General features: G+C 32.0%; 1 protein-coding gene across 1 annotated transcript; it reads left to right on the top strand.

The window, feature by feature from the left end:
* Positions 1 to 3,568: 3,568 nt before the first annotated feature.
* On the top strand, positions 3,569 to 10,564 carry LOC123919942 (protein-tyrosine sulfotransferase). The gene is made up of 13 exons (XM_045971997.1): positions 3,569 to 3,933; positions 4,013 to 4,076; positions 4,166 to 4,334; positions 4,421 to 4,492; positions 6,116 to 6,404; positions 6,752 to 6,892; positions 7,322 to 7,426; positions 7,525 to 7,666; positions 7,948 to 7,994; positions 8,075 to 8,143; positions 8,237 to 8,353; positions 9,021 to 9,149; positions 10,172 to 10,564. The coding sequence occupies exons 1-13, from the start codon at positions 3,904 to 3,906 to the stop codon at positions 10,313 to 10,315; spliced, it is 1,518 nt and encodes a 505-aa protein (XP_045827953.1). The 5' UTR covers positions 3,569 to 3,903; the 3' UTR covers positions 10,316 to 10,564.
* Positions 10,565 to 12,090: the final 1,526 nt, after the last annotated feature.

Consider the following 12,090-nt stretch of genomic DNA (forward strand, 5'->3'; position numbering starts at 1 on the left):
AGTTGAGATTTAAATACGAGTCGCTTCATATATTCCCTTTTAAAGTGGAATTTATAGTTATTAGACTGCATGACAAAAAAAAATTTATAAAAATGTAAGGAAAAAACTCAGATGATTTTTATATTTAAAGAGGGTAAACTTCAACTTAAAAATTGGAGTATTAAATTTAGGAGAAACTTAAGTTGTTGTGAATCTATCACAATTGTCCACACCGATACATATTTAAATAAATGTATCGAAGAATTCACATTATAAAAATATGGGTAGGGATGACAATGAGTAGGGTATGGGTAGGGTACTATAGTACCCAACCCCATACCCACGGATTTAAAAAATATTTGTATCTATCCCCATACCCGCGTGGGTAACAACTTTCACCCCCATCCCCATACCCTGTGGGTACCTAAGTACACATACCCTTACCCGTTACCCGCATTTTTACTAAAATTAAATTGATCAATTATAAAATATCATATCATTTTAACATAATTAAAAAATTTCAAAAATTTTAATATTGACCAATGAAAATTATAAACAAAATTATTACCGACCTTATGTTAAAGTTCATATTTGTGTTAAATATTCACATTATTTTTGTATAATTTTGTTATAAAAAATATTTTTATTAAAAATATGTAATAGTTTAATAGTGTTGTATTGTTTTAAATTGATTTACATATATTATTATTTAATAATATAAATAAAATAAATAAATAAATAAATATTATGTGGGTATAGGACGGGGTGGGTACTAAGGTACTCGTACCCGCACCCGTACCCGTTCATTTTTGCGGGTAATTACTATACTCATGCCCATACCCAAAATGCGGGTTTTTATCCTATCATTTGTGAGTAATTTTTGCGGGTACCCTCTAAATACGGGTGAAATTGTCATCCCTGAATATGGGGAGGGATTTCTCTTCCATAACATTTCTCTCATGTCCATCCCTTTTTTCTTTGTTACACTTAATTTCTATTATTAATACTTTCTATTATTAATACATTATGGAAGGTGTCGTGTCGATGTACACTTGAAAGTTGAAACTCTCCGATTAAAATTTTATTGGAGAAGAACCTCACACAAAAATATGTGAAGATGAAGAAAATAACTTTGTATCTGTTTGGTTTTGCGGTGGACATAATTGATTTTGACAGAATTGAATTTGACAAAATTGATTTTAATAGAATTAAATTTGACAGAATTGATTTATGTTTGGATATATTCATACAAAAGTGAGTTGAACAAAGAATTTGAGTGTAAAATTCAATTATAGAATCAGAAGCTAAGATTTCTAGCTTAAATAGAATCAATTCTGAAGATAAAATCAATTCTACTTTTAAAAAACCAAACAAGTCAGAATCAATTATACACATCTATAATTAATTCTGACCGCTCCAGAATTAAAACCAAACATGCACGAAACTTTAGGAGAAACTTCAACTTATAAATTGGAGTATTAAATTTTGTTGACTCACCATAAGTGAAGCATCACAACCCCACAATCATACTGAAAAGTTGAATCAACTTCAACTTTAGTAGAAACCACACCACGTTCAACATGTCCAACATTCACATGCCTCCCATAAGATACTTGACCAAATGTGTCCCACTTTCTAATTTTCCACATTTAAAATAAGAATAGTTAGAACATAAGATAATATTTGAATTTTTAAGTATACACATTATTTATTTATTTATAAATTTTTAATAATAATACATAATAAATATTTGATTTCTCCAATTCTAAATATTTCATATCAATAATTCTAAATTATTATATTTCAACATTAAAAAAATGGTGGACTCATGAAAAGAGTGCGCTTAATGTAACATATCTTCTTCATAAGTAAGTATCATTTGCATTTTCTCTCCAATAAAGGAGAACATATGCTCTTCGGTGGGTTTATCAATAGAGAGTGTCTATTGTTGATCCTCACTTTTAATCATGTTTGACTAATTAAAAAAAATGGTAGATCAATGACTAGGATTCAATCACATAAACTTTACACTTCAGACAATTCATTCCCCAATAGAAATATTATGTGCAACCAATGCTCATTGGGTTAGCTATTACCGGGAATGGATTCTCTCAAGTGTGATTTACACTTGAGAGAATAAAGTGCAATCTAACATCATCTAAATTCATTTTCTCAAGCTTTTATATGTTTCTCTCTCTTGATCAATGGTAACAAATCACACTTTATTCTCCCAAGTATAAATTACACTTGAGAGAATCCATTCCCGATATTACCATTGAAAATAGTTTTACTCTTCTAGATTTCCACAATAGATGACATGTAAATTATTCTGGAGTATGATACATAAATTTAAGCGTTTGTGTAAGCTAAACGTAACCATGAGTTATAAGCTATCCAAAATGAATTTTTTAGAGAAAAATGTTAAACACTGTCTCTAGAGCACTAGTTAAGTACTCTGCTCCGGGTTGTAACAAAAAAAGAAAAAGTACTTCCCTCCGGACACAAATATAAAAAAAAAATGTATTTTTTAGATTCATTGAATAACAGATGTGTCTGGACTATAATACAGACTAGATACATCTATTATTCAATGAACCTAAAACATGCATTTTTGTTTATATTTGTGTCCGGAGGGAATATACTAATAAGAAAATTTTAATTTGAAACTTGTGCATTTAATATCTTAAAATATACCGTAAAAAAATTTATCTTTTTAACATTAACTTTACTAAGGTACCATTTGGCCTAGCTTTTTTCCTCTTCTTTTGAACTTATGCAAACAACTTATGCAATTTTTATGTATTATTATAAGTTTTTCAATGTAGTTTATGATAAAATAGCTTATAAAAATATAATTTTGACTAGTATGAACTTATAAAATAACATAAAACATAATTTATATTGCATAAGTTGTTTGCATAAACTCAAAAGAAGAAGAAAAAAAAACTAGGTCAAACAGTACCTAAGTGCATTACGTGCCAACGCGCCACTAAAACTTACTGGGTGCATTGATTTTAATTTTTCTTATACGCCAAATCTGAATCATTTATTGTCCTCTTTCTTTCTACCCTCGCTGCTACCCTATTATGTGTCTATAACTCTCTTCGTATTTTTTCTGTCTCATAATCACTTTTTTCGGTAAAGTAGTTTAGTGGCTAAAAAATCCACCTTAAATGTGAATAAGTGAAGTGTCTAGAATTTGAACTCCGACTCCTACACATATAGGTTGCGTTTGATTTGCAAAACAATGGTTACTAGATAGAACAATACTTGACAAGTGACTGAGTTACAGGGCAATTTTTTGTACAGTACTCTGTTTGATGATCATTGCACAAGACAATCAATTTTGTACTGTATCTTATTTGATACGCTCAGTACTGGACAAAATAATACAAAATTTACCGTAATGTCATTTTTTATGTAAAATGATTGATTTTGCATTATATAAAACCACAAACCAAAATTTTGAAGATATAAAAATATTTTATTTAGCATTTCACGGGTACCTCATAATCACCTTTTTATTTTTAATTAATTGACTCTCCTCACACATATATATTGTTGTGGAGGAGGTGATTCATTTCATACCATACCACCATTTTTTTGCTTTGACCATTTTGCCCTTCATTTTAATGAATTGATTTTTGAAAGTGTGTGTGAAATGCTATGATCTATCTATGCACGGAAACACACAAATTGAGTCCAAAAACAAAGAAACAAACAGAAATTAAAAGTGCGCTTTCATTTCTGCACTCATAACCATTTTCAACTAAAACGTTTTCATTTCAACTTCACTCGCGTTAATTTTCCCGGGAAAATTTCTATTTATTTCTCGAGAAAAACAAAAACCAAAACAAAGGGTTTTTGTTTCCAGCTCGATCGCAATTTCTGTCTCACCAAATCCCAACACTGTTGTAAGAATTTATGAACACGAGATCCCGAAATTCAATACAGGTAGGTCCATTACCAACCATTCTTGTTCCTGTTTCTCTTTACTTTAACACTCTTCATCAATTCATGTTTTTTTTTTTAGGGATTTCGTGTATGTATGGATCATATTATCAAGTTCTTCTTGTTCCTCATTCTCTTTGGATTAGGTATTTCAATTAAAGATGTTTTTATTTTTTATTTTTGTGTTTTTGGATTAATTGTTGTTTGATTTTGATTTTTTGTTTTTGTGTGTTAGTGAATGCATGTTTTGCTGAAGATGATTATGGACGTTGTGAAAGAGTTGTTAAGACTTGGGCGAGTTCTTCGCTTGATAGAGAAATTAGACAAAAAGATAAGCTTACGCTTAAGAATTTGTTGTTTTTCTTACATGTTCCTAGAACGGGAGGACGCACTTATTTTCATTGGTAAGTTTGTTTTTTGGAGTTTTTTATGTTAAATGAAATTCATTGACATGTTTGTTTGATTATGTTGGTGTGTTTATTATATGCAGCTTTTTGAGGAAATTGTATCCAGGCTATTTGGAATGTCCTCGATCTTATGATAAGTTGCGCTTCGATCCAAGGTAACGCCTGGATTTTCCGTGCATTACGACTATGCTGCTCTTTTTGGCACCTTTTTAAAATAAATAAAAATAGTCTAAATTGATTGTTTTGGCTGTTCATAGTAATGTTGGTAGTGGTTTCCATGAACATAGCTCAGTTGGTAGGGACACTGCAATATGCAGGGGTCGGGGTTCAAATCCGAGATTCCCTACTTATTCACCTTGGGGTGAAATTCTGGCCACTAGGTCACTTGACCAAAAAAAAAAAGGAGAGTGAAGTTGGTAGTGATTCCTTTGAGTAGCTTTAACTGGCACAGTCGTTGGCTTATGGCTTTTTGACAACAAAATAGCTTTTGAGGAGTACCTTAGATCTATGATGTTAATAGTGCACCATAGCGCCAATATAGCATAGCAATGAGTTGGTGACCCCCCTCTCCGCTATGCCAGAGGGTTGCAAACCGCTATTGAGAGAAGCAGCCATAGTAGGTGAATAGCGGCGACGTAGCAATTTCGTAGTGTTTTTGGGCTGCTATGCGGGTGAATAGCGGCGATGTAGCAATTGAGGATAAGGGGAGAACTTGATGGAATGTTATTTAGTCTTTGCTTATATTGGTATCACGGTGGATACGTCAGAATCACGGTGATCCACCATGATTTCACAGAAGCTACACTTTGTAGCTTTTGAAAAATCACGCTGGATCGCGTTGATTCTGACATACCCACCATGATACCAAACATTAAAGCCTATCTTGATGGGAAATGCAAAGTTTATTATAATTATTAAGTATATGTCCCTTTAATTTTGTTTTTTTTTTTCTTTCTATGTTTTAGTATTTATGTATGCTGTTGGAATTTATGTTTACTTTGTTACATGGTTTTTTAGTCTTCACAATAGCGGTGATCCCGCTATACTCCTTCCGTCCGAAATCTCTGGTGCTTTAGAGTTTTGCACATAGATTAAGAAATAATAAATGTTAATAAGTTAAGTCATTCTTACCCCTACTTTATTAGAAAAGAGAAAATTCTTTTAATGAATGCTTTTATTTTTGTAAGGGTATAAATGGTAAAACATCATTAATTGTAACTTGATTTCTTAAAAGAACCAAAGTTTTGGGACAAAGGTAAAATGCTAAAAGGACCAAAGTTTTGGGACAGAGGGAGTAGCATTTTTGGGGGTTAGCGCTACACGCCACTATCTGAGATTAATAACCGCCTTAGATAACTCTTTTCTAACCTGCTGTGATTGTTGAAAAATCTTTTAACACCTAAAAAGGCCTTTAGCATTTCATAAGTTGTCTGGGTTTAGTTTCTTGTAGCTGGTCTATCATTACGATTACAATCTATCATTTCTTGTAGCTGGAGTATTTCTCTGTAAATGCAGATGCATTCTGCAGCTTTGCCTATTAGTTTTTTAATACACTGATTTGCATAAAATCACAGCTGCTTTTATAAGATTTGTACACAACAAGATAATGACAGATATTTGCAGTTGTTTGTTTTTTGTTCAAGTGTAAAGCATAACAACTTGTATTAGGTCACACTTACTCTTACTCCATTATTGAAAAGCCATTTCTGCATATTTAAATCTATTATGAAATCCATCATATATTTTGCTTATTTTCTGTTGTTTACATATATTTGCAGCAAAGAAAAATGTAGACTGTTAACTACCCATGATGACTATAGCATGACATCTAAACTTCCAAAGGATAGAACTTCTGTGGTTACCATACTCAGGGATCCGGTTGACCGTGTCTTTAGTACTTACGAATTTTCAATGGAGGTTGCGGCTAGATTTTTGGTGCATCCAAACTTGACATCTGCAACAAAGATGGCTTCTCGCTTGCGCTCTAAGTCTAAAGGAGTAAGCACATTGGATATCTGGCCGTGGAAATATCTGGTTCCATGGATGAGAGAAGATCTATTTGCTAGGGTATATATATTATTTATTCGCTGTTTGAGATTTGTCTGTTTGTGCATTTTATTTCAATTCTTCTAAATTCATGTTAGGTTGTAAAAGGATAATTTTTCTGATACCATGTAACCCTAACAAAGAGCATGAAGCCCAATTCTTATGTGAAGATTAATCTTCGACATAAATAGCTAAGTTTCCAAAAAGAATGTGATTGGATATCCTTACTTCATAATGCCATTTTGTTGGCTAATTTTTGTAGCATTACCACATGCTGGGTGATACTATCTGGCCTTCATACTTTTAAAATATGTTCTTCCATATTTCCTACTGATGTACCTGTGATTGATATAGACCTTAATCTACAGAGAGAAGCTAGGTATAGTAAGGGACTGAATACTGTTGAGGGCAGTGATCCTTATGATATGGAAGATTTTGCAATGCCTTTACAAGAATACATCAATCATCCTGCGGCTTGGGATATTGTACATAATGGAGCCACATTTCAGGTAATGTGTTTCTTTAGTAGTGTTGAGATTCTTATGCTTCATCAATTTCTATAAATGTTATGAATGTTTAATTGTTTTCTGAAATCATGATTCAATTAGAATATGTTGGTTGGAATCTGTTTTCTGTTCTGATGCCACAGATTATCACCTAAAAAAATATGGATGCATTTTTTTAATCTGCAAGATCCCTTATAATCACCCATTTTATTGTTGGATGATTCAATCTTAACTTATATCTCAGTGAAAAATTCCACAGGTTTCCCATTTGAATATTAATTTGCAAGCAAGATGGGCATGTTCATTATAGTTGTTTCCTGCAAATGAAATCCTTAATTGCAAATGACAAACTCAGATCGTGAATTTATTGAGTTTCTTTGGTAATGATGTCTAATATATCTAATGAAGTTTGGTGAATTGTTCAATCATCAGGTTGCAGGTTTGACAAACAATTCTTATATAGCAGAAGCACATGAAGTGCGTCATTGTGTACAGAAATATAAGGTTCTTGGTAAATATGTGCTACAAGTTGCAAAGGTAATTTTGAAGTTTTGATAGTGCACTCATAGTTGTTTGCTTCTCCCAACTGCTATTTTCCTCAATCCTTTTACAGTATGTACTTGTACATTTTGCAGAAGAGATTGGACGATATGTTATATGTTGGTCTTACCGAGGAGCACAGAGAATCTGCAACGATGTTTGCAAACGTGGTTGGTTCTCAGGTTATATCACAGCTTATTGCACCAAACAGCAGCCTGGATATTATTGAAAATACAGGTTAGTGTGGTTTAAGCACTTTTTTGTTTCTCTCAAACTTTTTTCTCAAGTTAGAAGGGCTGAAAAGCCGTTGAGAATGGTACAGAATTTGGAGCATGAAGTTGGCGCTCATATTCTTGCATTACCCTGGACATGTAATATTTTCAGAATCTATGGGTGGGTGTGTCAAATATCATGTTTTGAAATGATCTTTGGGTGTGTTTTGCTGTTGACATTTGTAGTTCTTCCATTGTGTTGTATTTTAATTAACATTTGGCAATTGTCATGTACTTGTACAACAGAACAGAGTTCATTTTCAGATGCCGATCCTGATAGCAGTGAACATCAGGTAAGAAGCATCTCTTCGATGGAGGAACTTAGTTATTGAATATGGAAAGCATTCTTACAAAGTTTCTGACTGTGAGACAGAATAGCACCTCGGACAGGGGAGCAATTGAGGTTACTTCAAGTGAAAATGGAGAAGCGGCAAAATCAGCTGTAAGCTTGTTTGCTTAGCAAATCTGTTTGTTTTACGGACTTGCCAGATATTATCCATTTCTTATCAGCTTGCTGATCTTTCATTGATTTCAGATGACTGTTGGGAAACTCATGAATTCTTATGAAGTCTGTATTTCTAAGTTACGCAAGACCCAGTCAGGCCGACGCTCCGCCTCTTTGAAGAGGATTCCGGTGAACTTTACAAAGGAGGCAAGTTTAACAGATCTAATGCTAACATGATATGATTCTATAATTCTTTCACTATCATTATGTGCCGTGGATATTTATTCTTTATTGACTCACTCTTTTAGTGTAGACATCTACAACTGCCTGGGATATGTATTTCTTAATTGTGCCAGTATTTCAAGTTACTTAATCTTACGGTTTTGAATTTATGGTATTCGCTCTAGGATGATAACTTTGCATTACTAAAATTATTTCGTGGGCTTTCAAAACAACATGGACATCCGCTTTCATTTTAGCTGGAAATTTCATGATTCTGTAATATAATAGTTTCTCTTCACAAGATTAAAACATATCCATGGCATGCTGAACATTCTTTTTAATATTTCAGAAGTTTGTGCAAGCTAACTAACTTATTGCATATCCTTTTTGATTGGGGTTTCGGTAGTGCAGATGTATGCAAATCAAATTGCATGGATATACATATTGGAATATCATGGCATGAATGATGAACGTGTTTTACATTTGCATATTGTTTCAACGTCTATTACTTTGTTTTATTTCGTATCTCTTATCAAAGACATTGAGTTAATGGTACTATTTGACAAGTGTTGGATAGGACTTTATCCTATAGCCTTCTGTCAGCTTGTCTTTCTGTGTTATCCCTTTCTAATGATTTTTTATGACTTTGCAGGCACGGCTTCGAGTTCCTGAAGAGGTTCTCCAGCAGCTACGATCTCTTAACGATCTTGACTTGGAGCTCTATGAATATGCGAGAGCCATTTTCAATAATCAACATAAAACCTCATTGCTGATTACTGAGGTATAACTGTTAGGTTTGATTTTGTCTCTCTTCCCTTAGGGCCTGTTTCAATTAGCTTTTTTGAGCTTATCTACCTGCGAGACTGTTTGAGAGAACTTATAGAAATTAGAAACAACTTATAACATGTCTATCAGCTGTTTTCAGCTTATTCTCATAAGATCTGCATCATAGCTTATATGAAAACAATTTGACTTTATTTTATGCCGAGCGTTTATGCTTTAAGCACCTAAATGGTAGGATAATCTTATCTATGTCTGCAAAAGATTGGAAGTCTAAATTTTAAACAGCTTAAAACAAAAAATATGGTCACAGTATCGAGTTAGTTATTTATTATATGCATATTATTTATGTAAATTTTATCTTAATACAAAAATAACAAATTGGTGCAAAAGGTATAGTCAAAAATATTGACAGGGGATCCAAAAATATTGACAGGGGACAACTTTATTATCATTCATTTTTTTTTTGAAGGAATTCTTTATTATCATTCATCTTGTCTTAGATTTTAATGAAAACCATAACTAATTTAATTTTGAAAACTTGATATAGTTTTTCCTTCATCAGGTTTTATCCCTTTTAGATTTTACTAGTAAGGTTTTTCCTAAGGCAGATGTTGTTGGTCCTTTGATTTGTTCCCTTGGATTTTTTCCTAGTCCCTCCAAGTATCTTTATCCTTATTTATTTAATAATAATTATCGGGGTTCTGCAAATGATAGGTGGTGGTTGTGGGTGCAAAAATAGTTGGGATGTCATTTCCACCGAACGATGTCTTTGCACCCGGATTTTGTCTTTTGCTTAAAAAGAAAATGTAGTTTGTGTTAAGTATTTATATGCATTTGTTGTCCATGATGAGCTAGAGTTCATATCTTATGCATAAAATAGATAAGAAATGAAAGATATATTACCAAAATTGGTAATAGTTAGATATCTACTCGTTGATGCTATCATTCATGTCTTGCACTGAAATCTTATGTCTTGAATTTGAATTTTGATTGCTTTTACTGTGTTAAATTAAATTGCAGGAGAAATTGGACAACATATCAAGTAGTGCATATAGCATCATCCTTTGGAAGGTTCTTACATTAACAATAACTTTCTTCTTCATCCTTTTCTTATTCTTACTAATTGTAAATGTGAGAAGAAGAACGTTGAAGGTTAAGAAGTAAATTAGTTGAACCATAATTTGGGGGGATCTAAGTTCTAACACAGGTTTTAGAGAACAAATATATTTATCTCCATCCTTGGTCTTATAAGCAAATGATTTTGTTCCATTTTATGTCTGTTGATGGGCCGGGTTCTGTTAGGCATTTCCTTTTTATTTACAGTTTTGTTGGAAGTTCTTCTATGGATTAGTCAATTTGTTCTATTAGTCTCTAAAATTGAAGGTAGTTAATCATTTCAATTTTGCTTTCAAATTTTTTAATTACCAAAAATAACAAGGTATTGCTTCAAAAAATAATAATAAGGTATCAATGCATAATAATATATTTATTTTAATGTGTGACATGAACTAATGACACTAATCCATGAAATGAGTAAAAAAATAGTAATTTCACGATTTGACATTTGATTAAAATAAATATATCAAAATCTTGGCGACCAGCAAAGGCAATGCCGCTCTTGCTAACAAGTAAGCAACATTGTTAGGTTGTCTCTTGATAAAACTTATCCTAAAGTTGTACCAAAAAAAAAACTTATCCTAAAGTTTTGTAATAAACGTAAAGAAGCTTTGCACACGGCTAATTTAACACCAAATTCCGTACGTAGATTTAGTTTACCTCTAATGTCATCTACCACTAGTTTGCAATCTAGTTCTATAACAACATTAGCACAACCTAAATTTCGTAACCAAGAAATAGCCGCTTTCAACCCCCATGCCTCTGCTTCGTATGGATTTTTTTAAAAAAATAATTGACTATGTTTATTCAATAGTTTGAATAATTTTCTTAAAAGTAACCAAAAACTAATTTCTTTATTAATTTATGTACAACTATTTAATTTTTTTATTAATTTATATAAATATTACAAAATATTTTGAAAAAATATAATTATTTCACAAGAATAATTCTGTCATTTAAATATAATATATACTAACAACAATGACATCTGTTTGAGTAGTTCTGCCCATAAAATTGGCTTGTGTGTTGCCCTCCACACTGAGATACAGGGCATGTACATTGGGGTGAATTTGTCTTAAAAAAACAATGAATTACTCATTTTACAGTAACATAATCTAAAGTAAAATAATCAAATGAGAGTCAAGGAGTGGAAGATAATACTCATTCTAAAATGAATATTTCAATAAATCTGAAAATTAAATGTTATTTTTTTTAGTCAAAAAAAAAGTATTTTTTTTGTTACATGAGGGAAAAAAAAAACTAAAACCTATGTCCACATACTCTTAAGTCTTAACACATCAGCCAGTAAGGCTTAAGAGATACAATGTAATTGCACCATCACAAGAGACTCTAAATAGTTAACGCTTCTATTTTACATTTTTTGAGATGAATGATTCTGATTGGTTTACAAATATTATTTTTTTATTTTTCTATATTAATGTTATTTGTAAACCAATTATAATCATCCACTTAAGTTGTGTACCAATACATATTCTCATAAGGTGAATTATTTGGTACACATTTTATTTGGATATATACCGGTATATTTGTTGAAGTGGATGATTCTGATTCGTCTAGTATTTATTGATTTTTCTATATTAACACTATTTGTAGACCAATCACAATCATCCACGTAAATCATGTACCGATACATATCCACATAATATGTGTCATGAAATATCCACATTCATACAATATTGAGTACCGGACGATAAAGAAACAATAAAAAAAAGACAAATAGTAACGTGGAATAAGAGTTTGGACATGTCTTCTTCTCTCACCCATAGAGGGGTGGTTTTAGGTCAATTTTTGGCCTAAAATCA

The sequence above is a fragment of the Trifolium pratense genome, linkage group LG4, assembly GCF_020283565.1.
Source record: "Trifolium pratense cultivar HEN17-A07 linkage group LG4, ARS_RC_1.1, whole genome shotgun sequence".
Lineage (NCBI taxonomy): Eukaryota > Viridiplantae > Streptophyta > Magnoliopsida > Fabales > Fabaceae > Trifolium > Trifolium pratense.